General features: G+C 39.0%; 1 protein-coding gene across 2 annotated transcripts in view; it reads right to left on the reverse strand.

The window, feature by feature from the left end:
* TRPM1 (transient receptor potential cation channel subfamily M member 1) overlaps nucleotides 1-25751 on the reverse strand; it is a 93660-nt gene extending 67909 nt beyond the window's left edge. Inside the window, exons 1-2 of one of the 2 annotated variants that reach the window (XM_061447126.1) lie at nucleotides 25526-25751; nucleotides 14846-14946 (exon numbers count right to left, since the gene is read on the reverse strand). In XM_061447126.1, the coding sequence (XP_061303110.1) occupies nucleotides 14846-14946; nucleotides 25526-25574 (150 nt within the window). In that variant the 5' untranslated portion in view covers nucleotides 25575-25751. Of the gene's footprint in view, nucleotides 1-14845; nucleotides 14947-20909; nucleotides 21030-25525 lie in introns of those variants that run through there. The other variant, XM_061447127.1, reaches the window with a different exon arrangement.
* Nucleotides 25752-27413: the final 1662 nt, after the last annotated feature.

Genomic DNA, 27413 nt, shown 5'->3' on the forward strand with positions numbered 1-27413 from the left:
AGCCTCAGCTGCAGCTGAGAGCATAAGCTCTGCCTTTTTCACCTGGGAAGCAGGATGATCTGACTGCAGTGGCTGCAGTGTACTGTGGGGAAAGATAGCCTTCATTAGCAGGACCCAGCTGGGTACCTCTCTGCTTGGGAGAAATGACTTCGTGCTGAAGACCCATCAAATCAACATAACATTTTGAATACAAAAAGGTATGAAGCTGATTCAGAACATGGAAATGACTGCTACATTTTTTACCTGATCTCATCATCTGTCTAGGAGATACACTGGACTCTAGGAGATATATTGGACACTAATCTGTGTCAGCTTCTAATCAAACATAGCAGGGGGAGAGCTGGTTAGTTTTGTCCAGTATAACTGAGTAATGGACTCCATCAGCACAGGGGAACGGTCTCTAGTTTTTGCTGGCAGTTACAGAAGCTCCACAGAAGTATTTCCACAGTTTTCCCAAGCTCAACAGCTATTTATCCAATGGAAGCTTAAGGAAATAATGGGCACTCAGATGGCAGTTACTTGATTAATGCTTTAATAATAATTTTTGTTAGTAACTGCATAAATCACTACAGTTTAATTGAAACTATAACAGTCCTGCTACACATCCCAGTGTGGCACAATTAAAATAGCAATGTAAAAGCACAGCGTTTGGTGAAAAAAATTTCCATCCCCTCCATATAGCTAATGCCGAAACATAATGTATCATCTTAAACACTGATTATGCCCACAGAATAGTTCCATGAAAATAGCTTCGAATGTTGTATAACTTTTTCCTAGAGAGCCTGGAAATCACACATGAACTGGGGGCCTGTCAATACTCCTGCACTGGGATTAGGTCATTCTGATCACTGAAAGCTTCAGCTGTAAACTGAAGTGTCTCTCATTCAAGCTGCATCTATTTTTCTGCATCTGTTTCTCTACATGCTGCTCCAGAAAGCAACTTGAACATAGCTTCATTATTTTGTGCACAAGAATTGAATAGGTTTACAGCCCAGTTTCCATGTCCTTTTCAATTCATGTTTGATTTAGCATTTCTGCAACAATGACACAGGTGACACTAGTTATATTGTAAACTACTAGTTTGGTTTTTTTTTCACTAGTTATATTGTAAATAACACAAATCTGCTCTAAATTAACTTGTATTCTAGCAAAACAGCAAAATGATGTTTTGTGTGCCTACACATAGAAAACAAAAACCACCCGTTTCTACACTCTGAAGAACAGTAATGAGTTTTATATTGACGTGTATAAACTACGGAAAATATTAGCAGAATGCTTAACTTTATCAACATAATTATTTGAAAATCAAAGCAAAGTGATTTGACCAAGCTAAATACACCCCCAGTCTTCATTCCATGAAAATTCCATAGCTTCTGTTCTCCTTTCAGAGAAAAAATTCAACATGACAGCCAGGTTTACTGACTTGCCCTTGTACTTGATTAAAGCAGAGTTTGCTAATAAGCCGTAAGATTAAGGGAAGTTCACATGGACCATTTCACATTTTTCTACCAAATAAAGTATGAAATTGCTCCGTTTTCTAAATGCTCAGTCAGGTGCCTGAACACAAGTACCTGGCACCAATTCAGATGCATGGTGTATCAAAGACATCTTCTCAAGACTGGCATTCCACAGGGTCTAATGAAGACCTAGACAGCTAGAGGCCAGAGAGGATAGAAAATGGCACTAACTGCTTAAGTTCAAGTATCTCCATTGTGCCCCTGTGCATTCTTCCTAATGCTGCTTGGTTGCAGAAAATAAAATTAAGATGGCTCTCCCTCAGTGCTACCTTCAGAACAATAACTTAAATGAAAAACTATTTCAAAATCCTACTGAGTGACACAGATAGGTGGTGAATGTCAGAAAGGCCAGAGATTGCATTAGTCATTTTATTTATTCCAACTACTAAAGCTTTATCAACAGCAAAACATTAATACCAGAGGATTTACTATGGGAGAGGCAAGTAATGATCACAACTAACTAGGCCATAGGCTAGAGTTGGACACTAATGATGAATGCACTGGACTAGCCATTTTTCACACACCAGTTATTTCCCTTCCCATTATTTCCTGAATATGACGCATAACTGCAACACTAACCCAGAGCTCCTGGAAGACAGCCACTGCCTGGCTCTGTGCCTCAGGCTGGCTCTCAGCACTGGTTCATGTTTCCAAAGGCCCAAACAGATCAGGACCCACAGACACCTAAGGCTAAATCACCATTAAGAACTTGCCTCAGCTACTCTCGTTCCCCATCAGTCAAGCAGGTATCAGGAGGCAAGACAAAATGCCAAGAAGCAAAGATAGGGCACTATGGGCCATGTGGAGCATCACTGTGGTTGTGTGTGTGGGGGGAACCAAAACCAAAAACTACTTTCCCATGCAATTAATGTGCCACAGAGCCTGGCTGTTCCTGAATCCTACAAGGATTCTGCATCTCCCAGCCTTTTGGTTTACCAGATGGAGATCTACATGCAGCAACTAGTTAACAGCAGAGCTACCATTAAAACAGAATAAAAAGTACTGCTGCTTGATGCCAAGAACCTTCTGAGAAGGTGGAGGCAATTCTCTGGTAAATTCACTGTTCTGAAGGCAGAGGGTTGATACAAGAGGTCATGATTCTCTAGGATGAAAGACACTGCTCAGCAGCCAGACTTATTGGTGTTTGGTGAAGGCATGTCATGTCACATCAGCATTTTAACACTCAGAGCTAGTAACTTAGGAAAACACACTGACTTTTTTGCCTATTAAGCCCTCTGTTCAAACCCAGACATGACAAATACAAATAAAACCAAGTCTGATGCACTTCTGGAAATAAGGATTTTGTAAGAAAGGCTCAATAAAACTGTCGAGTGAAATCAGAACTAAATACCAAACAGGCACAAAATCCAACAGCAAAACTAAAGGATTCTCAACTTGGGATACCGAGCATCAGGTTAAAGAAAACTTACCCAAATATAAAAGACTGTTTTCCTAAAATAATGAGCTCAAGCTGGCTACAACTTGTAGCTAAGCCGTAGAACTCCCTGTTGAAAGATGCCATGGAAGCTAAGAGGCAACATAATTTCATACAAAATCCCTCCAATATTACCTCTGGATGAGACAGTCCCCAACTTAAGTATCACTGCAAAGGAGCAAACACTGAGGGAGAACAGCTGCACCTTCCCCCACCTTCCTACAGCACCCCTCAGACCAAGCTGTTACAGCAGTGGGCAACACAAATTGCCGGCCTGACCCAGTACTGCTGCTCTTACATCCTCACACCTTACCTCTGAATCTACTAGGACACTGCATGAAAAAAGCTTCTCAGCTCCTGAGCATTACACCTGGATTTTCAATCTTCAGTTTTATGAGAAAATTCGTTTCCACAATTGAAAATACCGAGTGGAATCAGACCTCAGTAAAACCCAAGTAAATCATTAAGTGGTTAAGATGTAATTACAAAACAGCACACCCCAGGCTATAAGCACTGAGCCAGCTAATCACATGCTGATTAAATCTTTTTAAAAGCTTTGGAATTTACCCTTTGCTCTTCAGTTCCAAACTGACAAAGATTTTGCTTTTGTGAAAGTGTTATATAAAAAAAATCACTACTAACAACATAGAACTAGACCAAGATATTACTACTTCCTGTGAACCAGGATCAAGGACTACTTCCTGAATCAAGATAAAAACTTAATGCACTCCCCTTCATCTGTCAATCTCTGTAAAACACATTAATAAATAAACCAATATAGAAGTTAATGATTCACTGCTGAATTGTATTAGGAATAGTCTTGGAAATAAGAGAGGATGAACCCTTGAGCAACATTTAAAAGTCTATTCTGTCAAAAAATTACAAACAGTCCATTTCAGTAGAGCTTAGTGATCACTGCTTGCCTTCTACTGGTAGAGGCTTAAGCCATTCAGCTATTAATCACATGAAAGTAGATATTAAGGAATATTAATCCATACCAGCTGTTACATCTTTTACTGTGCTATTATTAGAGATTAATCTTTATAGAACAAGGCCGCTTTTTCATGTCATTTCAAGAGGACATCATGCAAGCTCATACTCTTTTACCACACATCTTTTTAAAGGGGTTGAAGAACGCAGGGGATAATGACTACATGATGAAATTACATTCAACTCCACCCTTCAGATTTAAGGCACTTCTGTTTAGAAGAGACACTGTCATTGTGATCAGTTGATTAGTTACTTTTTATTGTGACTATAAATAATCGCTTTTATAGCTTGCTATTTACATCAAAAGAACAAGGATATTCTCTTAGTGGTACCGTATGTTCTCATCGAAAACTCAAAGCCATGTATTTTCAGTAGCAGGGAATGAATCCAGCTAAAAACATCTAACATGAACTGGCTGATGGAGCCATAACAAGGAATATTTAGAATTCTATCAGAATTTTAACAAAACAGAATCAACACTGTGAGCCCAGTATTACCTAATGTAGTATAAAACCCTGTGAGGTGAGTCAGGTTTTTAGAGGAGCAACTGCTTTTATTATTGGATACACTTCATACACAACTGCAGACTCTAGAGAACTCCTACTGGATCACATGTCGGTGGAATGCTATTAAAATCACAAAAAGCATCACACTGTACCAAAAAAGGAAAATTACTGGAAGAAAATGACAGCATTATCCATTAAAGATTATGAGATTATCATTCAAAATAAGCTTCTAATCAGTTTCTTGAGTGTTGGTTGAGACCGCTGCGCTGGGGAAATTAGTTGCCATAGTTACAGAAAATCTACATCCTCTATACCTGCAGTCTCCTAGCTCTGTTAAATGTAAGACACTTCTTTAATTAGGTCACAGTTATTCATCAGGGTAGCTTTGGTTTTTATTCACTTGGACTTTAGACTGATCTTACAGATTACATGGGTATTGGTTTTGTAGCACAGCCTAAATGGCCAGGAAGAAACTTTAGATGAGAGTTGTATAGTCTCTTCCTTGCAACCTGAAGCATTTCCTCAGCAGAAACTGCCCTTTCCCTCAAGTCCTTCAGTGGCGCCCTTTGCTCAGTTTGACCATATTTTGTCTGGGCAACCTGATCTGCTTCAGCAGGTCAGTAGCTCCCTCCAGAACCTGCCTCTAACAATCTAGCACCTATGACTGCCTTCTAATTGTCTCTGCTACCTGTCTTTAATCCCCTCCACCCATGATGAAATAGCTGTTACACACGTAACATTGGGTTCAATGCCTTTTCCTCTCCTCCCAAGTAAGTAACTTAAAATTCTGCTGTTTCACTCTTCTTCATACCACTTCCCAGGACAAACTGGCTTTCCCATTCCACCCAGCTAATGACCATCTACAGGACCTCTCCCATCTCCAAACCAGAGGGGTGGCCAGCCCCACAATGAGGCATCCGCTGCTCAGTGTCAATAATTTGCCTGCTAACAACTGGCAAAGTACAGGGCAGATAGAGGTACTCACAACGCAAAAGATAACATGCTTATGAAGAGGTAACACTGGGGTCCAAATGTAAGCCTTTAAGCAGTTTATCTCACTGCTTACTTTTTATTTAAAATAACAGGGTTTGGGTTTTTTTCCCCTCGTTTCTCTCCTTCACCCCATTTCCAGCTCTGAAATCATAAGGGATAAAATATGAGAACAACCAACTCTCTTTACAGTTAATTAGGAATCATCCAGTTTTATAGCAGATATGGATCTACATAAATCCCTTCCATTCAGTCCTTATACACCTCTGCCACCCAGCTGTGAAAGGCTGTTGCAGTGAATCCTTGAGCTATATACATTCTGACTGTACTTTAATAACCTTCAATTACATTTCTCTTCATTTTATACATCAGCAAATTACTTGGGAAAAAAAATCAGTTCATCTCTTTTTAGGTAATTCACATCTATTTAGAGTTTTTGATAGTATTTACTCACTTTTCCTGAATACTTGAAAAAGCTATAAAAATAAGACATGACCCTTGTACCTCCTCAACATATGTAAGTTTGCTGTTTTGCAAGCTGCATTCTAGGAATGAATGGCTTTCTTCTCCTTGCTGATATTGGTAGATTTTCTCTTTCACTGCTTGTCTGCCCCTCATGGATTTTGACTCTTCATTTACAATCCTTTGGATAGCCAAGATTTTGTTTATTTTCTATTATTCAAAGTGACTGTCTCTACTGCAGGCATCTCCACCAAGAGCAAAGTGATGTCTGGCAACACTAGGGAGGTTTGCATGGGCAATTCTGACAACACAGGTTAGTTAAATGGAGGCTTGAAGGGGGAATACATACACATACAACAGAAAACTATTTCTGTGAAGTGGACAGGACATGTAACAGAAAGGGAAACAGAGGGAAAGTGAGTTGCTCAGATTCGCAAAGTAGGAACAGCACAGCTAGTAACAAAACTGGGAAGTTAAAATGCTCATCCAATCCACCACATTGTCTATAAAATGGCTCCTTTTTCAATTCTTTCTGACTGTTCCCTTACTCTGCCCACCTATGTTTTTCACCTCATTTTTAAGGACTATATTAAAAGAATCCTCATCACCTGTGGCAGGTTCTACAAATGCAGTGTCTGAAATTAAAAAGCACCACAAAGGTTCTGTCCCTCAAGGCAATGGTAGATTCATCAAACTGAGCAGTTCTGGGGAAAAACTGTGTCCTCTCCATGTCTGCTGCAGTGCCACTCATGGCTTTATCATTATCACAGGCCCAAGTCGAGCATTTCAAATACATTATCTCTTAAAACTGAAGGTTCTGCTCATGTACAGTATGACAAAGGACAGTTCTCCTGCTGTTACCTTTGTCAGCTTCATCTTTTTCTAATGTTAATCTTGGTACTAAAGCGATGCTTTCACTGACATGGCTGGCACAAGAGAATCCAGAAATGCATCCTATTACCCCTGCTACTACAAGCTGTGAACCTGCAATGGCTGAGCAATTTTATCTGGAGAGAAGCCCTCTCTCCTCGTACCCATAGACTCCTATAATAGGTTATTAAGATGCTGCATTTCAAAGTAGCATCTCTGTATACACAATCTGTATGCTGTTGAAATTTAGAGAGGGGATGAAAGGTGTTGGGTATGTCCATGATTTATATTCTGGACATCAGGCCAAACCTGCCATGACACTTGCAGCTCATAATACATGTAGTTACCCTGCTGGACAGGCTGTTCTTACTGTCAATTGTGATGTTTATGCAGTATTTGCCCAGGCATACAGATGTTCTGAATTACATACATGTTTCCTATGAGTTACAGCTACCATCAGTTTGTAAAATTTGCCAAACATTTGAGCTTAAACACACTATGGAAGTCAAAAAATTCCCACAAAACTCCTGACATTCTCACTGCTGGAAGCCATCATGACATAGCAGCTGTACACAGGCAGCGTTTGGTTAGAGGTACGTGAGGCTTTAATAGCTATATAGTGCAACAAGTCTTGTCTCCAATTCTATGCTTACACCCTGTCTTGAACAGTAGCTTTTGTAACCTTTCCTTCATGGTACACATCACACATAACTTGCCATATGCACACACCATCTGCTCCTGTTGGATGTCTGCAGTGTACTGACTTGGAGAAAAGGGACTTCGTGCAATGCCACATGCCTAGCTAGGCTGGGTGACTCATACCTGTAGAACAGAGACTCAACTCCTTATGAACAATTCCCAACAACAAAAAGATTCCTAAAGCCATACCTTACAATGTCTGTCTTGAGAAGAAACTTACAGATGTCAAGATTGTCATGGACATGCCAAGGAGAACCATTCAGTTCTACATTTCAAACTGAAAACATCCTCTACACTACCAGTATTCTTTTTTGGGTGGTGTGTCACAGCAAAACAAAAGCCTCATAATTTACTTGGCCAATTGTGCATCCTGCTTAGAGTTAAAGGATTTGTTTCCAATTCCTATTCAGATCAGCTGGCACTGCCTAATATACACATTATTACGGACTGTCTTCCACAATGCTCTTATCCAGTTCATGGAAGGACATTAAGATACCAAATCAACACTAAACTGATTCAGGGTTGATTCAGCAGGGCAGCTCAGTAAAAGAGCCTGTAGAATGCTCATCGTAAACAGCATACACAAGCAGAGAAGATTAGTCAAAAGTGGACAAATTTATATAACCAACTACACAACTATAACATTTTTCAGTATCTTTTAGGAATGCAGCTACAGTACTGATTCTGCTGTGACAGCCATAGATTATTCTAATTTGACATCCCCTGCTTTCATTAAACAGAAGAACACAGGCTGTACCAGATCTCACGTGTTGCTAAGCACAGGTTTTGTTTGCTTGAGAAGGAGCAACTGGTAACCTGTTGACCTATTCTCCAGCCAGAAGTTTGCCTCTGTTTTTCTTTAGGGCCAGGAAATTCTACCTGCGATGACAGTTTGCTTATTGTCTCAATATTTCTCAAGCATTAAGGAAGAACCTGCTCTGCTGTACTTAGAAATAAATTCTTATACCAAAATTATTTTCTCACTTCCATCACTCAACCAAGTCCCCAAACTGGAAAAACCACAGCGGTGTTATCTCCTGAGCCACTGAGACAGTGGCCAAAATACTTGCACAAAGAATTTCTTAATCACAGCAGGAATTTTTTTTTTTTTGGGGGGGGAACCCAACAAACTAAACCAAACCTATTTGAAACTCTCAAAAGGAATGTGGATGAAAATTATTCCACTGTTACCAAGTGATCTATCTCATCAGAACTGTAATATTAACCAGTTGCAGATAATTCCCAAATAAACCTATGAACTGATCTTTTATAAATGATCAAAAGGTAATTTTGATCACAGCTTCTTGACAAATAGCTTAGGAGAAGAAAGTAAAAGCATCCTGTTAAACTTTTTTTTTCCCCTGTTAATAGTATTTACTATACCCATAAGCAAGCACACAAAGCACACAATTTAAGATTAACAAATGCAACTAACTTCGAGGGATTTTACAGTAATTTTCAAGCTTCTTTAACAAATGGTAAGATAGATCAAAACAGGGAGACAGATCAAAAGGGGGGAGAAAAACACTTTTCCACCTAAAAGACAGAATTCTCAAGACAATATCCTCTTCCATCTAAAAGATAAAATTCTCTCTAAAAAAATTACAGATAATGACTTTCCCATCTTTTCCCATCTTTTTTTCTGGTTTGTGCAGTTATTTGCAAAACACATGACAAGAGGCAAGCTTATGATAACAACAAAGTAAGCTCATACATTATAAAGCAATTGCCTCATGGCTTCTTTCTCCCTCCTTGCCTTCTTCATTCATATCCTGCACAGCACACAATCTAACCACAAACTGTATTTCCCATAAAATCTGTCTGCTCAGTGAATCCCATCAAAATCATTTATACATCCTATCAGTCCTCTCATTGATTGCATCTAAATTTGGCATGAAAGCCAAGTATCAAGAGTCATCAAAATAGGATTTTGACGACGGGAGTAATTACAGGCTAGCTCTATTAGGTAACATGTAACCCAAACATCCTTAAGACAGTGATCTTGTGAAAGAGCTCCCAGAACAGGAGTAAGACATATTGCCAGAACCAGTGCAATGAACATGATTGATGCCTGTGAGACTTGAAAGAGCACAAGGAGAATTGTTCTCATTTACCAGCTATTCAATAAAAAATTAAAATGAATTAAAGAAAGGGGAAAACAGTGTCTCCAGCTGTCTCCCTCAGGCTGTATTATTTGGGTAATTGCAGGCTTACCTTTTGTGATCCAGATGCTGAGCCCTTAAATGAAGTGCGCTTGAAGGAGCCACTCATCCTCCGTAAGGAGCCTGTGAACTTTCCTCCTCTTCCCTTTTTACTCCCCTGGCCCTTACCCTCCATAAAGGACCTAGTACCCTGGCACCAAAGAGAACTCTGGTTTTAGTCATGTAGTCTGAGCAGCCTTTTTCCTGGAGCCAACAATCATTAAGTTACAGCTTAAATAAAAAGAGAGACATATGCATAAAACAAAATCAAAGCCAAATAAAAAGACTCCTGGTATGCACCCTGTTACAAGTGTTACCAGCCAGCTAGACAAGTAGAAAAACAAGGCAATACACTGATACAAACTGCTGTCTCCCTCCCTCTTCTCTACTGACTCTATAATCAGGCTTAATGCACACAGCTTCTGCAAGCTATGGTTTTTAATGGACAGAGATTTAATAAATGGTGATTGAAGGTAAATCTACTTTAGAAGCAGCAGCCCAAAAGGTTTTTATTCATGCAAAGCAGGGGGCAGTCAGATGGAAATTATTTTTGTATCAGTAGAAAGGCACATGAAAAGAGCAGATGGTCCTCAGCAGACTATGGACCAGAGGCCTGGTGGAATTCCACAAGGTGACTGTTGCTAGTGAGTGTGTCTACAGCAAGTCTCAGGATGCAAGAAACAAGGTTTTAAAAGCAAGCAACCCATCAGATCACAGGTTAGATTTTAATTAATTATGAAATATAGTTGTGGCAAATAATGCGTGGTGTATATCGTCTTCATGAATTCTTATTAATATCTCAATTCATCGATCGTGCTCTACTTTGCCTAAATATGCAGAGTGGAAAAACAAAAGGACGCAGGAGAGGATAAACCAGAAATGAAGAAGGGAGAAGGTGCTTTAAAAGAACAATGAAAGTATTACTGACCAGGAAATACTGAGTTGGCTCTGGAAGATATCTTCTCAGTCATGAGCTAGGACTCTGGCTTTAGAAAAGAAGGTTTAGAAAAAGAAGACTTCTGTTTTAGAAAAGAAGATGGGTGAAAGCACAGAGAAAACAGAGCTATGTTTCAGAAATATCCACTGGGACTGTTGATTTGTGACTGTGAGGTACATCAGAAACACCACTCATTTCCAGGATTTAGTTATAGTCATACCTTTTATTAATTTGCCTTTTATTTAAGTTCCCCTTTTATTTCTTAGTACAGAAGGAGCAGGTGCCTGCTTGGAGCTGGCTAGAGAAGGTGTAGAAAAATGTGTTGAAAATGTAAAACAAAACAAAAGGAAAGTGGAAGAGGCCGATTGCCAGAGATGCAGCAGTTCTATTGTTCTGGTCAGCATAGCCACAACCAAGAAAATTAAATTCCCCAGGCTGGCAAGGATAAATGGCTGACAACTTAATGATACACCTAAAGTTGCTGGGAAATGGGAGAGTACAAGTTCTATACTTTGCAGGAGTATCACTTCTATTATGTTACTGCAAAAATATGTGTAGGACCAGGTTAAGAGAATGCAGAGAGGAGGGCACAGACACTGAAGGGTCACAAAAGAGGACTTCCTCTCTAAACATTCATTACACCTAAACAAAACTAAAACAGGAAAAATTAGCATTTTTGACAAGATTTTTTACAGCAGCTGTTGTATGATGTTGATTTAAGACATGGTTTGGCTTATGTGAATAAGGCTGAGGGAGAAGCTAGCAAATTGAATATAAAATTCTGGCAAGGACAGTAAGCTGATAGAGCATGGACAGAGTAATCTTAAAGGGAGGTGTGATCAGACAAGCTACTGTACAAAGTGCCTCATAAATTCAATATAAACCTGCTCTCCAAAAGGGTGTCTCCATTATAGCTGGTCAGTAAGCAGCAAAACATTGCAATTGCTGCATGGTATTCTGTACTGTATTACTGAATTTGAATCACAGAATCATAGAATGGTTAGGGTTGGAAAGGACCTTAAGATCATCTAGTTAGCAGAAGAAGATAAAATGTCTTGATAAAAAACTACCCTGTTGTGAGTTTAAACTGCTGTGATCTTTGAAACAAACCAAAATACTTCTGTTTATGCCAGAACTTCATTTGCCAAATCCTGAATTCTTCACCTATAAAAGTAATTGTTACATTCTGGGACATACTCTCAAATGGTGGCATCTATTACACTAGTCACCTCCATCAACACGGACAGATTTCATGAGCTAAAAGTATGTTCTCCTGATCCAGCACCTTATGATAATAATGAACAAAGATGAAAGACATACAGATAATAGCATATGCTAAACATTTTTGTTTTACATACTAAAAAAATCCAACATGAATGCGGTCAAGAAACAAAAAAATATTCAAGGCTTGTTTGTACAGTTCCTCTTCCTCAGATGCATCATGCGTCTGAATGCAGCGGATGAACAGAGGTCCATCCTGGTGACTTCTTGTGACATTATCTCACAAAGAGGCATAATGTTATGACAGTGCATTCCCTGAAGAGATGTTGGGCTGCACTACTCAGAAAGGATGCACTAAAGGTACTTTAGTAAAGGACAAAAATGGGGACATGCTTTTCAGGAAGCAGAAATTCAGAATATGGATCTGTTCCCCAACACACAATATAGAACATGAATAAGGAACTGATTCTCTCCTTTTGGATGTGTGATTCTAGGACTTCTGTCTGAGCTCCCTGTAAATGTTTTCTGGTATATTTTAAGGACCACAGTGATTCTCACAAGTCATCAGTGCCCAGGAGATGTTCACATTCAAGACCTGGGCGAGAGCCTTCTAGCAATCAATGCACCAGAAGCTGCTGAATATTAGCCCCAGTTTAAAAAACAGGCATACGTTCTGCTAATGTTCCTATTCCCACTGCATTTGTGCAACACTTCATGGGCTGTTTCCACTATCCCAGGGGAAAAGAAGCCTGCACCATGCTAGCACTTTGAATAGCTCTGAGATACAGAAGCACAAACTCATTGATTTTCCAAGAGAGCTTGTGGTTTTTACAAGTGCAGTCTCACATTAGGAAGCCTTTCAAACTGATGCTTTTAAATTGTTTCTGAAGCTTCCTGTCTGACTTTGGAGTTTTCTATTTCACCAGCTGAGCTTATTCAATGGTTTGTGTGGTCTACATCAGATCTGTGTAACCATTTGGTTTAAATCAGCGCTGGGGGAAGAAAGGGTAGTAATGTCTTGCTACAGGATATGGTTGACAACAAATCAGTATCTGGCACAGTACATGAGTGAAAGACCCTTAAACTGGTTCTGAAGCAGAACGGTGGGTGACAGGAAAAGACAGATCTGTCCATCACCCTCTATTTTTTACAATAAAACCAAATTGATCAGACTTGGATTACGAAAAAAACAAGAATATACATCTCCATTACAGAGCTAGTGGAGTGCAGGCACACTCCGTCTGCAAGATCACCTTCATGATCCTTGACAGCCTGCTCCCTAGAAGAGTAGGATGTACCCATTTCAAAGTACATGGAAGTAACATACTATGCAAGACATAAGTACCTGTATATCCTGTAAGTACCACATCACAGTGATGTAACTTCTGCAGTCATAGAAAGATCCGTGGCTTAAAAGTCCTTTGACACAAAACACTTGTTTTTAAAACAAGTGAATAATTTGGTTAAAGACAGCTGTATTTGATTCAGCCTATGGGAAATCTAAAATTTCTAAAAAGCTCTTACTTAAAATTAAAAATTCTTACTTAAGATTTCTAAAAAGCTCTCACTGTTTGTGGTCAGAGATGTTCCACGACATCAAATCAGAGATGTCTACTGTCAGTTTAAAAACAAAGTGATAGATTTAAAGCTCTGATTCACAGCCCTCCATGTCAGCTCCAATGTGTCCACCCACTTCGGCAGTCAGAGTAAATATGGAAAGCAGCAGCATGTAATCTGATGAACTGTGTTTACATGGACAGATGGGTAAGAGAGGCTTATACCTGTACACAGACATTGGTAGAAAAGGCATGCAGGATTACACCTTCTTTCACTTTGCATTTAATATTAAACTAAATGTTTCTTACACAGACAATGGATTATGAAACAAAAACTAAAAGCACTTTTTTTTTAAATGGGATGTCTTAAAAGACTATTTTTTCTAAAAAAGTACATCTGTGTCCCTTCACATTTCTGATACAGCAATTAAATTTTGAACAGTCACGTTTAACTTAAAAAAACCTACTTTGCATTAAGGGTATTCATTAATTAGGCGAAGAACAGGAGCTGCTGGTATTGTGCTTGGTGCTGTATAAATGCTTTTCCAAAAAGGCGTATTCCAATATTTGTAATACGTAAAAAACAAAACTAGGAAGGGGTAGAAGAAGGAAGGGAGAATCTAATCACAGCAAGTACAGCACTTAATAACATAAATGCAGAGAGGCAGTGGTAACGCTCAGTAGGGGGTACAGTAACTTAGTACCAAACTAGGGAGAAGATCAGGCAGACACTGGGGGTCAAAAACTATACAAACATCAAACAACTGGTTTTATCACAAGCTCTACTACAACAAGTGCCAGTCAGCTTCCAAACCACTTTTCCTTCTTTGGGCAGTTGATGATATTTAGGTGCAGATTAAAAAGCTGGGTTTACACATTATATTCCGGACTACAATTTCTGGCCTTATTATTAACATGAATGAAGATAGGCAAGCTTATGGAGTTATCAGGGGGAACAGAAATCGAACAGTCAAACAAAATATTCCAAAGCTCTATGTCCCTAAAGACAAGGGGAAAATAAAAAATATCAAAGTTTTCCATTTTTAAGTTCTGAAGAGGTTTAAACATTTCTGAAATCACAATGTTTTGTAGTACGATATTTTTTCAGGCAAAGTACATTTCTTAAGTGCAAAAAAACCATCAAAGCTCTTATGATTTTGCAATACGGAGCTTGACATCTTTCTTACATCTTAATAGCTGCAACTCAAATAATGAAGAGCATTGGGAGAATTTTACACCATTTTTACGGACCTTTCTTTAAAACTTGTGCACAACAGAACTGCTGGTGGGAGCACTATGTCTTCAGTTCCCTTTGACAGTTCACACCAGTTACACACTGCAGTACATTACTGTTTTATCTCAGCTATAGATCACAGCCATTATGTACTTCACCAGTTCTTGATAATTTTCTATCCCTGAAACAAAGTGCAGACAGAATATTGCTCAGTGCTGGTTACCTACCATGAGAATCAGCACTCTGGGGGTTACTGGGAACTGCTGGGTGAAGAAAGTTGGCCTCTTTTTCTGTAAACTACATATCCTCAAAGCAATGCTGTAGTAACCTAGGGAAAAGCATATTTGTATTAAAATGTAACAGTTTACACAACAAAACTCAGACAGCATTTAACTGGCAGGTGACATTGATAGAAATGAAGTTCCATTTAGTCAATTCCACACTTAAAGGTCACTGTGTGGTACTTCAGCATTGTTTGTCTGTCCATTCCACAATCTTCGTCATTTAGCAACTGTCTGTCCCCTCTCTCCTCTTGCAAATAATAAAAAGCAGCTTTAAAGTGAAATTAAGTAGAAATGTCCTGTTTTCAGCTCCACTTTGTTGAGAACAGAAGTAAGATGTCTCCAGCTCTCTAATTATATAAGTAGGCCAATTTGCATGTGAAGTACATTACTATATGTGGGATGTGGCATAGAATATGCCATCGAGGCCTGAATTTTCAAAATGATCTATTAACCATGGTCTAGATCCTCATAAATGCCCCCTGAATAGATAGTCTTATACATTGGATATGAGCCTTTATCTGCTTCAGTTTTTGAAAAGTCATTTGAGGCAACAAGAATCTGAATTGAAGAAATGTGGCAGCTCCCATCCACTATTACAGGAGAGGTTGTTTGCTCAGCATTTTGTAGAATTAGGTCAGGAACTGTCTGAGCTTGAGCAATTAAATTTAGTGAGTTTCTTATCAATACTTGAACCTTTAACCAGTTATACTGTTTCTTATCTGTAAAATGATGAGTTGGATTTCTGTTATTAGTTAGCTGGGTAATACATATGAAAAAGCCCCACCAAAAAACCAAACCAAACAAAAAGAGAGCCCAAGAAGAAAATTATAGTGATGTATGAAGTATGATTCCATTATCCTTTTCATGGAAGACATTATCTAATTCCTCTTTGATAATAGTGCTCATCCACTACTACCAGTATGTGTGCAGTTAATGGTTAAGGAAATGTGCAGACCAGCCAGGCTGAGAGCTGTGGCTGGTTTTCTCCTGGTAATCCACGCTGTCATCCGTGACACACAGAGGAAGGAAACAGAAAAACCCAACCACAAAAGAAGGTGATGTGTCACCCAGGATGTCTTTTATATTTTTTACATAGCAGAGATATAAATAATTCATCTTTGCTGTACCTCAGCAGCTCCCTTATTTGTTGGAGATGAGAATGCTTCCTTGCTTTCCAAAGATATTGAAGTTTAGGTTTTTAATGGTCAAGTCACTTGACTCTTAAAATGGAAAGTAAGTTCTAGGCAATACAATCTAAGTATAATACACTATATGAAGCTAGCCCTGTTATAACAACACCAAACTGGAATGAGATGGGAGCACCAAGAGTCTGTTGTGCTGGGCAGACCAAAGAGATGCTGTGGAGGCTATGTGGGTGTGAGCAGGGTGACCATAGATCCTAAATTCAAAAAGACTGATTTCAGAAGTAAAAAAAAAAAACCACACTGCCAGTGGTGGTTCCCCCCCTCCCCCCCCCCCCCCCCAGTGAAACTGAGATTCATGCCAGGTGACTTTAAGGTGTACTATATAAACATAGACAGCAATCAGTTTCAGCCTCAGAGTCCTAAAAGAAAAGGGAGTTTTCACATAGATTTCAGTGAGGATAGGATCTCATGACAATAATTACTTTCCTTTTTATATTTTAGCTGAGCAAAAAAAAACATCATTTCAGTATTCAGTACACCACTTTTTTTTCTACACAATACTATGGTCTCAAACAAAGCTAGTTAAATACATTCCTGTATTTACCAGCAATGAAAAAAAGGCTGAAACAATGTCTCTTACCTAGCTAATAATGAAGGATATGAAAGGATAGTGAAGAAAAAGAGAGAGATGAAGAACTAGATTGCAAATAAAATGAGTAATTTAATGACAAGTAAGCACTGAAGTCTTGAACCTGCACCACTAGACAGCAGCCCAGAAAACTCCACTGACCTCAGAACTTAAAGAATGAACCTGTAACTCTGGAAGAAAGCAGCTTGTTTCTGCTTCCCACCACAAGACAACATCTACAGCTGGTGACAAAAGGCCGCTCCCTGCTTGGGAAAAAAGAGAAGGTATGAGCAGCAGTGCACTGGAACTCTGCTCATATTCAACATAGTGAGTGAGGGAACAAGGCTTCCTATTGTGCTCCATCATCCCTGAGACAGAGGAAGCACCTGCTTCTTGTTGGAAGATAACTGAATTACTGTCAGTTCTGAAAAGGGGAAAGGACATATGCCTTAGATGCTTTGTTAATGTCTCAGTTCTCTTATTCACAGCATTGAGTTCCATTGTGAAATTCCAAATACATAGTTACTAGTGCCATTTCCATTTGTAATCTTCAACAGTAAATACTTCTTACCTCCATCATTTGGCATTTGGGGCTCACTCACCAGTAACGCTTTCTTTGCTACCACCAGCTCCATCTGGTGGATATTCTGCACCGTTCTTGAAGTGAGAGAACAGAATTTTCTGATAGTTTTGCTGTCATTTCTTTAAAAATATAAGCATTAAAATGTGTAATATTAGACTCCTTTGATATTATATTAGCATGTGGGAACTGTCAAATATCTGACATGTCCATCCTGATTTGCAATTAATTGTCCAGGAGAGGTTAAAAACCTCTCTTCAAGAAAAGCAATTTAATTTCCTAAACCATAACGTACTGGTACTGTACATAATCATGTTGCTCTGATTGTGAAAACTGCTTTTTTAAAGAGAAAAGCAAATAAAATACATGAATTTGGACTAGTTAGTAATAATGGTAACTGTAACCTACAGAAGACCTAGAAACGTGCACATATATTTTGATGCAAGAAGAACAAGACAATATGAAGTATGAGTTAGCTGCAAGATAAACATGAAGTGTAGAACAGGTTTAGAAGTAAAGAAAGGAACTGAGAATCAGACAGAATCTTCCTGACCCTGATTTCCTATGGGACTATGTGCAAGTCACCCCGTATCTTGAATACCTTGCTTTCTCTATTTGAAAAAAAGAAGCAATCATATAAACCTATGCAAAGAATCCTAATTCCCTGATCCCTGTAAAATCATTTGGAGTCCTTGGACAGATGCAAGCATGATTTCTGTTTGCTAAGTGCTTGAGCAAACAGTCCCTGCATTTTTACATGAACATTCTCCACTGTATTGACAAGCTCAGAGTTCTTCACAGAAATGAGTTCAAAAGTTTTGCAAGATGTTCAAAAATACTTCGGCAACACTAAAGAAACTTCCCAAAAGAGAAAGGGGAACCTCAGCTGAACTTCCAAGGGTGTTCATTCAAAAGGGTTGCCTATGCAAACCAAACATCTCATTTCAGAGTTGACACAGCACCAGAACTAAGAAAAAACAAAGGTGGAGAAACACAAATATAACAGCATTGATGCCCCTTCTCTGCATTATAACTCTAGCACTTAAAATTCTCTGTGTTTAATTTATCTATCACTGCTGATGCAGTCAGGAAACACATCTCTAATCTGGCATACAGCAGTGTGCAATGAATCAGCATCTCCTAGACGGTCTCATCTGGCAGAGCTTAGCACCTCTCAGTGTGTTGCTCGTCCCTAGTTGTCCTCAGAGAATTCCTACCTCTATCAGTTACAGGTTCTCCATTCCTGCTAGGAACATTTGTTATAGTAACACATTCCAGCTGACCAACTCATGTCACATCCATCTCCACAAATCTGACAGATGATGGTGGATTTTCTTTGCTACTTCCTAAATTTCAGCAAGTGAAAAGGGGATACATAACAGGGCAAGGACTTTTTGTCACTTTCACAGGCAATCTCCTAACATTTTTCAGTGGGGATCACATGAGTTAGATATCTCTCTCTGGACAATAAAGTCTCAGACACCAATAAAGACTGCTCCAAAACACACATGCAGGAGTCGAAAGAGCAAAGCAGGACTATCAAAAACTACAGTCCCGCCTGACCTTGCAGTAATAGGATCACATCTAGATTAGTCTATGCCATAGATTAAGCCTACAAAAGTAAATTAATCTTACTGCAGCTAAGCCTGTATGTTTACTTGCTAAGGCTGGGAAAAACTCAGGAGTGTAAAATGCCTGTCTGCTGGAATAGATTATCTACACTACAGCTACATAAATGTTCAGCACACTTACCGCTGCACCACTGACCTTAAAGTGGCTTCAGAAAGAAAAAGCTCTGTGAAGAGCCTTTTAAACTATATTGTGTGATTGATGAAAAAAAAAAGCATAGTCAAGTCAGCAGAGCATTGTACTAAAAGGCTCTTAGGGACTCTACCAATTCACATTTGAGCAGTCAACTTTTTGTGTGAGCAAAGCGGCGCAAGCAACTTCAGAAAAGGTAAGTTCTGCACCCCAGCACAAAGACGCCTTGCAGGCAGCAGGACAGCCTCCTCTGGCTGCCAGAGAAATATTCCATTCAGGCTGCAAGCAACAGGAAGCTCTGAGAAGTAACAGAATAACCACTGTGCTTATCTGCCAGTGCATACAGCAGCTGCCTAACCGTAAATGTACTAGAGCCCACCACTGCCCTGCCACCAGTCCCCTTGCACAGCAGTCACCAGACTCATTGCAAACACAAAATGAGTGTTTGTTCCGTGTTAAGTACCATCAAACTACCACTTGCCCAGTCAGTAAGAGTGACAGCATTTGTTCATCTGCCATCTTGGGAATAAGGTGCATCTAGGGGCATTTTCTTTCTCATAGGAAGTCCCTTTCTGGTGCATACATCACACTTCTCTAGAAGATGTATTTACCAGTCTGCACATCTTTAGAAGCTGTCCATTCTACCACCTCAGTCCAAGCTGCTCACAATCCTTCTGTACACTTCCTTCTCTCCTTCACCTCTATTAGTTAAAATGTGTTCCAGATTCTTTAATTTTCATCACAATACCAATATCTGACTGAAAGAGAAGGATTGGAGGAATTAACACATAAATAAAACATTTTTTGGCTGTTTTCTGAGATGCTTTGGTTTTCTCTCCATGGAAACAATCACAGCCCAAAGTCTCTAGTTAACACAGCTAACAGTTGTACCTGTCAAAACACAATAACCAAGATGCTGAGCTGACATCAAAGATCCTGTTTTACTGAAGGCATAGTATAAGCAGGACCGAAAACCAGGCTGTGCAAACTTCTGGACAGTCACCACTGCAGAAGCACCAGAATAGCAAAGTCTCTTCAGAGGAGAGTAACTGTGTGTCACCATAGCACTACTGCTACCTAACCATGCTGGTCTATTCTGAAACTCATTTTTTTAAAGAGCTTCTGGATTAACAGGGATAAAAGTACTAAATTTAAACAAAAAAAATTAACATATCCACTTAGTGTTTGTGCAGACATATATCACATATATCCAGACAATATATTCCTGCTTCTTAGTCTACTTAAAGCAGCTTTCCCCACCTGTCCTCAAAAAATTTCATCTTCATGTTTTACAGGACAACAGAAGTGCATGAAACGAATTCTTCAAGAAACATTTTACAAGTAGGTAGTGTCTTGAGAGCAAATTCATAAATAATGAATGAAGTCCATGATTAATTTGACAGAAGATGAAGAAAACTTCTTGACTACCAGAAGAAATTTTAGTTCACTGAGAATTACTGTCTTTTGCCATAGGGCATTTTGCATTTTTCCCTTTTTTTTTTCCTTAGCAATTACTACAGCTTTCTGGGCCCAGACTTACATGCCTTATAGGTGTTGAACTCTCCACATAAAATGTACCACAATTCAGAAACAAAAGCACTGCATACTTTAGGACTTAGAGGAGAGTTAAGCATAAAATGGCTTTATGCTGGCTCTCAGCAGTAGGCTGAATTCCACCTTTAATGAACTCGGTATGAACTAGGCTTTTCCAGTATCTGCAGGATAGGCCTACTGTTAGATTAGAAAACTGTCATTGTTTCACTGCAGCCAAGTAATTCTCAACATACGCACATTTGGGTCTGAATTTTGACATTTGCTTTAGTAGGAAATAAGCAGATAAAACACAAATCAACCAAAAGGGCAAAATAATGCAATTATTACCTGTCTATATACCTGTGAAGTAGATCGAGCCAAATGACTACATTTAGCTCTTTGCATGTGCTGGCTTTAATCACTTCTTTGTTCTGTGTTTGTACAGTATCTAGATCAACAGGGTCCATGCCTTAGTTTTCTAGGATCACACCAAAACCAATTCCATCAGTACCTCCACGTGCTCAAGGGTTTTGGTTTTGATCAAATCTAGTGGGCAAACAAGCGTACATTGCCTTCTTACTATCCACTACTCCCACAAGATTCCATTATAAATATTAGTATTAAAAGGAGAAAACACATTCAAGGCAGTAATATTTTTTTACTTCATTAACAGAATTATTATTCCCTAATAAAATTCAGAAAACTGACCACCAAAGGCCTATTTCATGAGGCCATATCTAGCTGTAACTGTGAATGAAAAATCCCAAACTGAAGAAGGAAGAAATACAGTGATATGGCAACTTGAATCATTGGCATTTTTAAGATGAAAACTTGGCCTGAGCTTGATGGAAAAGGCTTTAAATTAGTTGTGCTGGAAGGCTGACAACTGGCTTGAAATGGGAATAAGACTGAAATCGACCATTTGTAGCTCTGAACACATACATATGCAATTACTCCTGATGAATATACCCCTGATTGACTTCATTTGCAGACACTTATCCTGACCATGTGCAACTCTTGCTTCTATAGCTTAACCTACATTTAAATATAGGCTCTCCTAAGAATTATGTTTGTCCACAATTAACTTCCGAACTTTTAATTCCCAAACTTGTGCAATCAAAGGACGAAGGCACATACTGATCTCATTCAAATCAGTATTACTAGCAGAAAACTGTATCAAACAAGATTTCTGCAGCAAACTTAACAAAAAGTTTCAAGTAGAAAGGTGCTCTGCCCATATTCACCAGTGCTTCCTGGCTGCTGTGTTCTGATTCAGTCCTGCAAAGCTCCCAAGCTCTCACCTCAATAATGATGAGGTGCAGGCAGTTTTTCATCTGAGCTACTCGAGGCCCAGCTGGTGGCTAAGCCCACCGCCAAGCTCCGTTTCAGCTGTCCCATAATCAATAAGGACACAAAGAAAGCTACTTATTGATCTGATTTGATCTTCTATTATGTGGTCATCTCAAAGTGCAACCGCGTAAGTGTGGGTGGTAAAGTGAGATGAACTGCAAGTGTTCAGAAATGCATCCCTTTGCCAAGGAGGACTGAAAAGATAATCATGACAGTGCAACAAAAATAATACCCATTAGATAATACTGGTTAATTTCAAATCTTTGCCTTGCATCCTGTTTACAGCATCTGCCATTTTTCATTTTCATTTCTTTTACTGTTCTATGTATCAGCAATGTTTTATTCTACAAGAGTAGAAAGAAAACTGAACTTTGATAAAGCACATACCAAGTACATATCAAAAGATATGTATGTACCTCTGTACTTTATCTTCAAGCGCATTTCAGATGGCAAAAAAATTTACTTTCATTAATAACTCTGAAGATATAAAAAAAAATCCATCTCTTAAATACAAGAAAGAGAGATGATGTCTTTGCTTAGATAGTATATTCCAAGTATATTAAAATGTTATTGCATTAAAAGAACAGCTCAGATTTAAGCTATTTGGGATGAATTCAAATCAAGTGTCAGAAGACATACCAACGGAGGTAACTACCACCTGGGAGAAAAACCCAGGCAGTTCTCATCTTACTAAAGACAAAGGGAACCTTTTCAGCATCCTGCTTTGCAAAAGACCTTTGAGCCAAGCAAACTGCCACTCAAAACAACAGCATACAAGATGACCACATTTCTTTTCTCAGTTTCTCTGTTCATTTACCTCACCATCTTCATTAAAATAGAAAAATGAGAAGCACCTACCCTGTCAGCCTGGAAGAAAGCACCATATCCTTGGGATGTATATTAAACACAGTAAGATAATGTTTAGTTTTAAATCAAAGTATTCCCCATAGCTGTTAGCACACAGAGGTTCTCTCAGCTCTGCTGGAGGATGTGCAAACATCTACTCAAGGATTTAGAAAGGGCTAATTCCTAATTCCGTCGACTAAGCCTGCTTGCTGCTATGGACTGCTACAAGCTCTATTCCTTTCAGGGACTTACTGGTTGCCCAAGGTGACAGTGCTGTGTCACAACTAATCATGAAAGTGATATGGTAAAGGCTTTCTAAAAATTCAGCTTTGAGTAAAAAGATCGAATTACTCAGTCTCTCACCTTTTAGGCCTAAAAACCAAGCAGGTGTTATGTTTTACTTTTCCTGTATTAGCTGATATACAATAAAGTTACATATACTTTCCATTCACAAGCCAAACTGTCACTCCAAGAATCAGTGACAGCAGACTGGCACAGGTTGATACAACTCTCCAGATGGCAGCAATTCTAAATAAGAGAAGGTCAAGCCATGCCAGTAAAACGGGTGTGTGTGTGTGTGTATGTTCATTTTTCAGTTTTGGGTGTAGGCCAATTTATCTTTTCTAACCACGTAACTTACAACAAGGCTGATTACCAAACAATAGAGCAAATCCTAGGAGAGGTTAACACCTGTAACTGCCATCCACAGCAGGAACAAGAACAATGGTATTGATTGGAGACAGGTTGTTTGATGTTCCTTGCTACTTTGAAAAGAAACAAATACCTAGTAACCTAGCTGTGATCCTAATGAAACTTTCAAAACACAGCTGAAAATGACATTACTCAGTAAGGCATCCTCCAAGGAATATGTAAGCGGAGACATGGAACTTAACAAGATTTGTGTATCGCAAGTTGTTTGTATTTCTGTAAGGGAAATTCTGTATTTTAAGTCAATTCTGACAAAAATCTAAATGAGGCATTTTTGGTTTAGGTTGATTTCTACATCCTGGAATACAGTTTGTTCTTTGAACAAACTATATTGTGGCATTTAGCTTCAATCTGTGCTCACCTGGACTACTGCATTTCATCAGGGGATGTGTAGCTGGCTGCCTATCTTCCTTGGTGGCCTGTGCCCAGTACCTCACATAATGCAGTATCTCAACTGACTGGATGGATAGGATTCCTTCTGGAAGCCAGAAGAACACAACATGACAGTGAGTTACCCACTAAACTAGCCCTGGATAGTAGCAGCATCTAAAGCTTTCCACTTCTTGACTAACTTCACTATTTTAACTTTGAGCTCCTACAAAATGACTTCTTGAATTGTGCATTTATAGGGCTTTACATTAGTGCTTAAGCTCAAATCTTATTAGGCTCCCTGGGGATCACAGTACTTCCAGCTAGTAGTCCAAGTCTTAACAGTTCTCTGGTGTTTCCCCACATCCTTTCATAATAGTCTGATCAGCTGCTATTTACATTTCTTAACATACAGGCCAGACAGATTGTCTTTGATATTTAACAATAATTTGGTCTCTGCCTGATGCTTTAGGCTAATATTTAATTTCAAATGAGAGATTAAAATATTGCAGCTGGACATAACTGCACCAGAGACTGCAGACAAAGAATTCCATTTAGAAAACACACACATGAACCAGTAATCCTATTTTCATCAACCTCAAATTTCTCCTTAACCTCAGTAAATCTGGTGTATGAACATATTTCAGAAAATTAAAATATTTATGAGAGCTCATACAACAAAATGTCACTTGCAATTAGCCACCTTGAGCTAGTCTGTAGCATCCATCTTCTTTACAAAGTTCAAACTATTACACTGTAAAACAATTCTGTGTACCAAGGTCTATCTTTAGATAATCCACTGATATTCAGATTCCTTATGGTCCCATTAGAGAATACAACATGTGCCACAGAGAACCCTCTAATCATGAAAAAAATCTTTGAAGTTTTTTTCCAGCTATTCCAAGCAGGAATCTGTGTAACGATGACAGAAGAGAGAAATGAAAGAAAAATCTCTTCTCATCTTAGCCATTCTTTTCATGGTTTCTCACTTCCTCCTTTCTGCTTTTAGGGCATGGAATTGCTCTCAGATATGGAGACATCTGTGTCATAACAGTAGATAACGCTTTTCCTCGTAGGATATACCACCTCACCCCTGAGTCACAGTCATTTTTTTTTTTGCTTCTTTTAACCAAAGGATGTCTCATGAGAATTCAGCCAAGAACAAACGCCTTTCTTAAACGCATTGAGCACCTGCACCAGAAAAATCCCATTCCTATGTGTATGATTACTTAAACAAAGCATCTTTGCAGGACAGAGTGCTAGATAATAAGCTGACCTCTGGGTAAACCTTTTCTTTTGCTCACCCTCCCCTCCTCATTTACTGGGCAAATGATTTTCCACAGAGGTGACAAGACAGTTGCAGGAGAAGTTCTCAATGTCTGCCACGTGTTACTCTGCCAGAAATGCAGAGTTCTTGCCTGAAACACATGGAACAGCACACTTCCCATAACTGAAATAACTCTGTGGTCTGCTACTTCCGAAACAACGCTGCAGTTTCCATAAATGGGAAATCATTTACGATTAATCTGCTTTGTAATTATCAGTCTTGAATAAACTACCTTCAGAGTTGCATTTTCTGCACAGCAGCACATGCCAAATTAAAAGCACTATACAGGTTTGTATGCACTTCTAAATTGAGTTGATTTGTTTTGTGTGTCCTAAAGCAAATAGAAAACTGGTAATTAATGCAGCCACAGACGAACCTTTAATTATTCTTCGTGTTTTGTAAGTCCAGGAGATGGACGTTCCCATTTGGTTTCTCAGTCTCGATGGCACACAGCGACTCCTTCTGGTTTAGGTTCGTTTCTTTCTCTTTTTTACCTCTTTCCTGTGCGTCCAGCCAAGCTTCCCTACATCATCCACACCGTCAAGTCCCAGCAGATGGAGCTAACAAGCCACCTGCTTGGTTTAGCTAGACAGGAAAGACAAAACTGGCGTCTAGACCAGACCGCTATTAACAATACTAGCTGGTAAGAACTTCTCTTATGCAAATCAAATATCCCCCTGTGATTTGTTAGTCCTGAAGCAAAGTGATGGGCACCTTCTTCTCTACCCACCTAATTTAAACCACTTATCTCATAGCAGTACTTTGCTTATCCCTTCTTCAGAGAACCATGGAAGGTAAAGGCAGACATGAAGAAGGCAAGGTGGCTCTATACTTCAGTAATTTTTCATTTTCATTGCCAAAGTCACAGTTTACCATGGATATGAACTTCCTAGTTAAGCAATTACCAGTCCCAGATGCTACTAAACTGCAAAACCATGGATCTATCTTAACCTAAAAGGAGGACACATTTAATTTAGACTTATCTGGCAGCAACTCAGAAAGACAAAGAAACAGGTCAGGACACTCCTACTGGCACCCCAGAACAAGACCTAGGAACGACAGGAAGATTATGGGAAAGAGAAGCGGATTTAATAAACTGAATTTGCAGGGGTTCCTGATCTTTCTATTGCAAAATAAGACAAAGCTTCCAACACTGGAGACAAAGCCCTTGTTCCTTGGATGCATCCTCAGCCACAGTAATCACGTTCTTAGGATGCTGGCTAACAGCGCACTACATCCCAAACGTAATTATGATATCTAGTCTGATCTTCCACACAGCCTTCATTAAAGATCATAAACTGAAAAAAATTCCCACTGTAACACTGGCCAATGAAGCGAGTCTCTCAAAATGGGAACTATCAGCATTCAAAAATGTTATTTCTATGTAACTAAAGTTCAGCCTGTGTAACAGGTTCAGTCAGATAACACAGTCCAGAAACACGGATTTCCATCTCCCTACATAGAATTGACTATAATCCTGCTCTTCATACTGTTTAATTTTACTCTCCTCTTGATCTACTGGGCTGTACACCCAGACAGCAAAAAACTGCCAAAGTGCAATTACACCAACAAAGATTGGCAGGTCCAGAACAAGAATATACGGCAAACAGACCACACGTTACTTGCCCCAGTAACCTTACTGCTACATAGAGATAAAGGCAGATTCTGACATATAAGTTTATTTTTCACAGAAGCAGACAGTGAAAGAGACTCCTGGAGATAATTTTTCACATTAATTTTAAGGTAATACAATGGTTTGAGAACTTTATTTTTAATTCAATCCAAATTTTATCAGCTGGTGAAGTAATGAAATGAGATTAATGTAAATATGATCAGTTGAGATAGGCTGTGGATACTGACCTGTTTAAACTGTATGCTGTTAGGCTATCAGCAATGTAAGAGTAATTGATGTAGCAAAATCTAGACAACAATAAATGAAGAAAATATGTGAGTATTATTAAGAGCAAGCTACCGTTACAGCAGAACTACATTTTATAGTATGGGAACAAAATGAGAATTCTGGCTAAGAACCCACTGCCCCTCTAATGTGCTCTGAGACAAACTGCTGAAGCCAGAATAATACCATTAGCAGAATCCTGTTAGAAAATTAGACTTACAGCTGGTAATAAGAGACTCTTAAAACTATTACTACATTAACTTCTGGAAAATACATAAGGAGATTTATAGCTACCACAAAAGACTATTGCTTCACTGCTATTGTAAGCAGTATCAAACCCAGGCATTAAATAATGTTGAACTAGAAC

Source organism: Pezoporus flaviventris, unplaced genomic scaffold (genome assembly GCF_033815535.1).
Source record: "Pezoporus flaviventris isolate CSIRO_AGI_PZ_B2104156 unplaced genomic scaffold, CSIRO_AGI_Pfla_v1 ptg000006l, whole genome shotgun sequence".
NCBI classification, from domain to species: domain Eukaryota; kingdom Metazoa; phylum Chordata; class Aves; order Psittaciformes; family Psittacidae; genus Pezoporus; species Pezoporus flaviventris.